Raw genomic sequence first — 6,000 nt, forward strand, 5'->3', positions numbered from 1 at the left:
GCTTTTATTTATTTTCAACTAGCCTTCAGTAGTGCCTTGAGCTCTTTTAAGCATTATGCAAACACTGTTTTTGTGTCCGTTTTTTAAGTACTTTCCACAAATAAAAATCATGGTTTATCTGCAAAGAATGTAATACACTTTGCACCTCCGTACATAACTCAGCAGCAATACAACATCAATATGGGATTGGTGTAGTTGATCACAGCTCAGTGTGTACGAATGCTGCAAGAACTGCAATGCGGTGTACATTCCAGTACCATCATTTTTATCAAATATTTAGACTTCAAGCTAAGTAGAAGTCGGTATTCCAACGAGGAATATGTTGGAGAGTGTATGTTAGTTTTTGTCTGAGATAGTTACATCTGTAAATACTTTAGATTGGATGCTTCTGGTGATGTGCTTCTTTTTATGTCCTTATTTTAAGTGTCTTGGGGTGGTTTTACACATCAAGATCACCATATTATCAACACACTCAATGTGCAAACTCAAATGCGTGTGTCCTCAGAGGATTGTAATAAGTATGTGTTGTATTTTATGGAAGGAGGTGGCGTGCAAAAGCACGTTGCTGTGAGTGTGTATGTTTGTGTGTGTGTGGTTGGGAGAGTGCTTTTTTGTTTTGTATTTTGTTAAATTAAACAGCAAGAGTCAACTTTCAATCAGGTTTCCTGACTCAGCACTGTGGACTGGTAGTCAGTAGTACAGTATCACACCAGTATTCAACCCTCATTTCAACTGCAAATGTAGTGGAATAAAGTAATAGTATCAGAGTTAAACACAGATGTGTTTATTTAACGTGTTTTAACTCAAGTACTCTACTTAAGTATAATTTCTAGCTACTTGTACTTCATTTTAGGGAACTTTATACTTTTACTCCACTACATTACAAAGGAAATATTGTACTTTTTACTCCACTATATTTATCTGAACCCATCAGTTACTAGTTACTTTGAAGAAAAGGATTTTGCATAGAAAACATGGCAAAACTGTATGAAGATTATATACTGGACCACATACCACTTTATTAACATAACCTTTCATCAGAGCAGCATAACTGGACCACATACCACTTTAACATAACCTTTAATCAGAGCAGCATAACTGGACCACATACCACTTTAACATAACCTTTCATCAGAGCAGCATAACTGGACCACATACCACTTTAACATAACCTATAATGGTTTATTGGTAATCTTTTGTCAAATGGCAATATTGTAGGCACTAGTGAGGTCAACTGCACTAACTAGCGAGTACAAATTGGTTGAAATGAGGACTGATGATCTTGTATGGTCCTGACGACTGTATATGACTAAATCAGTTGGGAAACCTAACTGAATTGTGCCTAAATGTCAACCGCAAACAGGTTATGATTCCTAAAGCGTGGATTCAAGTGTGTTCCTTGACTTCGGTTAAGACATCCCATCAATAAACACAATTCTTAGTAACTGGAATTCTACCAGACGTATGGTGGTTAAGGTTATGTTTGGGGTTGTTAAGTGCGTTTCTACATCAGTGGTTCTCACCCTTTTTTACCTTTGACACCAAATAATTGATTATCAGTTTTCCTTGGAATTGGAGGAGGGCTTTAGACTTCAAATATTCATTGTTTCACAAGAAAGACGCATCTGTTCGCAGGATTATAAACATGATGATGTATTTGCATGTCTAAAATCCCGGGGGGGGGGGGGGGGGGGGGGGTTCTGAACCACTGGTCTACATGAGTAGAAGCCAGTGGCGTAGGTTTGATTTGAGCTTTGGTATTGACACACTTAATTTGCTAGCAATTTGTATGCAGCAAGTGCACATCTAGGCCAAATGCAGCTCAGTTCAGGAGGTTAATTAACGAAACAGTCATCAGGATCATCTGATGCTCTTTGTAGCTCAATTATTTTCTGATCCTGATGACTTTATTTAATTAACCTCTTGAACGGATGCATTTGGCCTATATGTATGTGCCCTTGCTGCATACAAATGTTGGGTCCAAAAAACCTTACCAAAATAAAAAAGATCTCAGCGATTAAATAGGTAGGTGTGCCTATGACTTTTCTATATGGTCACCGGACACATTAGGATGTGAGATTTACACCATGTTTCATTATGCTTATGAGACGGTCAGGCAAGAATCAAAACAGATCAAAGAAGCAGGATGACTTCATGGTCAAATTCCACCCACTTGCTCTCATGCTAGAAATTGATAACCCATAGGATACGTGTTAGTTGGAGCAGCCTATAATAGATTATGTAATAACAGTATAATAGCTGTAGGGGGCAGTATACCTGTGGCTTATTGTCTTCACTTATTACAGCCTACTACTACCTTTACTGACAACGTTGCTTTTATGCTTTACATCATATTCTTCACACAACACAATTACTCCACAATCATATCTTTAATTTAACTTCAAACGTACTTGCTGCTAACCAAAACTCCCTCTGCTCGTGAGACACTCACTGGGACAGAGGGGAGGGAGGGAGGAAAGCCCAGGTTTTTGATTGGATATCGCAGATAATAGAATAGCTTGCTGATAGGTTCTCGACGCAGCTGTCAACCTACACTCTCGCAACCGGCTCCGTTTTGGAAGACAGCTATGTTGTGAATTATAATACTAAAACTACAGTAAAGAAAAAAAATATTGGTAGGGACAATTTGCGTTTCCATGGCTTTGGTAGGGACATGTCCCTAGCGTCCCTACTACACCTATGGTAGAAGCTATGGATATCTAAACAAACCTGGTAGAATTCCAGTTACTAAGAATTGTATTTATTAATCGGATGCCTACAAAGCAAATGAGCGCGCAGAGGGTGGCGCTTATAAAAAGCAACCGGCTGAGACTGCATGTAAACGTTTGAATGCATATGTTTTATTTTTTGTCAGATGTGTGTTTAGCCGGTCCAGTATGGGTTACCAGTGTGTTTGAGGTGTGTTTAGGGTCTGTGTTTTAGTCTGTCCTCCTGAGTCTGTGTGTGAGTGTGTGTTTTGCTGGAGAGCGTTGTGTTTGTGTGTGTTGCAGCAATGGTACACGGCCACCATGAACCTGCTGGGGACCTGGCTCACTGAGCGCATGGAGCAGCAGCTGCACGTCTACCAGCTCAAAATACTCATCAGAATCGCAAAGGTAACAAAGGAACCACACAGTAGAAACGATAACGGTGCACAAAGAAAAAGAAAAAGAAAAAAAAGCGCAGTGGACTACACTCTCCTACCAGCACAGAGACTCTGGGATCAAATCCAGCCGTCAGCGGTACCTACGGCTTGGTCAGTCGTCCCTAGTAACACAACTGGCAGTGTTAGCGGGTGGGAAGCCGTGGGGTGTGTGTCCTGGTCGTTGTAAACTGCGACTCCTACTGGTCGGTCGGGGCGCCTGTTCAGCAGGGAGGGGATCTGGGGGAGGTAGTGTGAACCTTACGTTCCCCCAGTGAAATGCCTCGCTGTCAGGTGAAAAGAAGCGGCTGGCTACTCCACATGTATCGGAGGAGGCATGTGGTAGCTCTACACCCTCCCCAGGCCGACAGTGGGGCAATGCGTGCAACGACCAGGAAGGGAATTGGCATAACGACTAAATTGGGATGGATGAAAAATACAGAAAAAGCCCAAAAAGAAATAGAATTTTTTTTAAAGGTTCAATATGCAGAAAATATAGAGCACTACTTTTTCACGAATGAGTTGTACAAAAAAGTTTACTTAGCTTGGAGACAAACTTGTAAATGGTCTGCAATGAACCATAAACACCAAGGCTCCTTTTCAATTACATTTGAATGCATGTATTATATTGGCTTTATTGTTGACGTGCTTCAACTTAACTCATTGACCGCCACGCTGTTTTCCCATCTCTACTCAATGGCGCCATTTTAGCGATGTTTGCGGACCCATCGTGTGTTCTGTATTATAGCTATGGAAACAATAGTTTGGCTCATTTGACAGGCATTGTTCATAGTCCAAGACTGACTAACCAGTTAATTTCTACATACTGTAGTTTGTGCGCTATTCCATGCTAAACATCGCCCCTTTCCAAAATAATCCAGTCTTTTTTCATAGATTGCGAGATATGACGCGTTATATGCATTATGCCCAAATCGTTCGGGTTGCTCGCCTGAAACTCCAAATACTTCCAAATCAAAGATATATACCATATACCGGTACATATGTGTCTTCACAAAATCATCAAGGGGGGAGGGGGAGGGGGCGTTTTAACTTGAAACTGTGATCGCTACCAAAAGCATGTTTTAGGTCCGGTAAAATACGACACTGATCGCTACCAAAAGCATGTTTTAGGTCCGGTAAAATACGACACTGATCACTACCAAAAGCATGTTTTAGGTCCGGTAAAATACGACACTGTGATCGTGACAGAAGCATGTTTTAGGTAAAAAAAAATACCAGCAGGTCACCTAAGATAGACCTTACCTCAGTCAGAAGGTACTCCAAAATGAATAAATTCCAGTCGTCCCATGGCGATTGCAGTTACTCGTGTATATTGGACATGGCTACCATACAGGAAAGAATAGGTCTGAGGCACCAGATTGCTATGTCCGAATCCACTCCGAGGGGGAAGCAGCCAGAGGTAAACTCAGTACTGCAAGACAACTGATATCCCCAGTTCAAAAGGTAGGCGATACTGCCACCTGGTGGGATTTGATCGCCATTCCAACGTAGGAAGCTGTGCCAGGGAGACCCAGGCAGCTTTGAGCGAGTGTTTAGAACGGGGATCAAAGGAAACAGATCAAAGGATCAAAACCCAAGAAAAGTCGGGTTTGGCGCTCAACGGTTGGCGACTAAACCCACCCGGGTTTGGCGGGCAAAGAGTTAAAGGCCAAATCCATGATTCAAATGTAAACAAATGGGTTGCCAAAAGCCTTTAATACAATGGCTTCATCATTTCAATTTAATATGTGGTTCAGTTATATAAAACACATTTAATTTTTTCCATAGAAGATAGAAAATACTGTAACATTGAAAGGCAAGATGTTCACGACCCTCTTCCCTCACTCTTGCCTCTAGCCCCTCGGAGAATCCCCATCAAAACTGGATTGTTTTTCTCACATCACAAAGTATCAGTCCAATCCAGAAATAATGCAGGTCAAGTTCACTAGTTACACCCTCAACCCTGGGTTGAGGCTAGAGCAAGTGATCAAATCTGTTAACTTCAGTCTCAAATAGACCCACAATGCAATGCATTTGTGTTGCATATTTTGTTGTTTCCAAAGTAAAGATTGCAGCAACAATGGAATGAAAGTTATTTACTAAACAAGATTCAATATTTCAATGTGATTTTATGTTGAGTAAACATATAATGTACTGCAGATTGAGGTGTAAATGTGAGTTTTAAAGATGTATAGACGGTTATGACTCTTTCAAATAGTGCTTACCGGTATTTCATGTAATTGTGTCAAGGGTGTCTCAATTCAGTGTTGCAGCGCCCCCTGCTCCCTACAAAGTAGCCTGCTAATGATGAAGGCTTTAAACATCTGTGTTTGATCGGAGGGCTGAGTGGTCGAGGGTTTAAACGAAAAGCGAATGGGATCCAGCCTCTTATCTTGTCCACATGGTGTCATGCGAGTCTTAATCCGTCCCCTCCCCCTCTAGAAAAAGTACCGGGACTTCCGCCTGCAGGGGGTGATAGACTCCACCCTCAACAGCAAGATGTACGACACGGTGCGCAACAGACTGACCCTGGAGGAGGCCACGGCCTCCGTGAGGGAGGGGGGCATGTCTGGCATCTCCATGAAGGACAGCGACGAAGAGGACGAGGAGGACGACTAGAGCGCCTGCACGGATGCCCCTCAACCCCCCGTCATCACCGCCCCACCCCTAAGCCCTAACCTTCTTATCACAATTTTGACTTAGCCTGGTAACCATTGCATGTACCAACTCTGTTACTCAGATAGCCACTCTAGGACCTCTTTGTCAACTCGAAAAATGGCTTTGAAGGAACTATAAACAAAAAATAAATAAAAATAGTACTTAAGAGGAAAAATAAAACGTAAAAAAAAAGGTTGAGA

The 6,000-nt window shown here is 41.8% G+C and overlaps 1 protein-coding gene across 1 annotated transcript in view; it reads left to right on the plus strand.

The window, feature by feature from the left end:
* The window catches only part of LOC311230547 (calcium-dependent secretion activator 1-like), a gene marked incomplete at both ends in the record, with an annotated part of 154,270 nt that extends 148,509 nt beyond the window's left edge, over positions 1 to 5,761 (plus strand). Inside the window, 2 exon segments of the mRNA XM_084316855.1 lie at positions 3,012 to 3,116; positions 5,585 to 5,761. Of these exon segments, the coding sequence (XP_084172981.1) occupies positions 3,012 to 3,116; positions 5,585 to 5,761 (282 nt within the window).
* Between the last annotated feature and the right edge of the window lie 239 nt (positions 5,762 to 6,000).

Source organism: Notolepis coatsorum (genome assembly GCF_963971535.1).
Source record: "Notolepis coatsorum genome assembly, chromosome: 6".
Taxonomy (NCBI): domain Eukaryota; kingdom Metazoa; phylum Chordata; class Actinopteri; order Aulopiformes; family Paralepididae; genus Notolepis; species Notolepis coatsorum.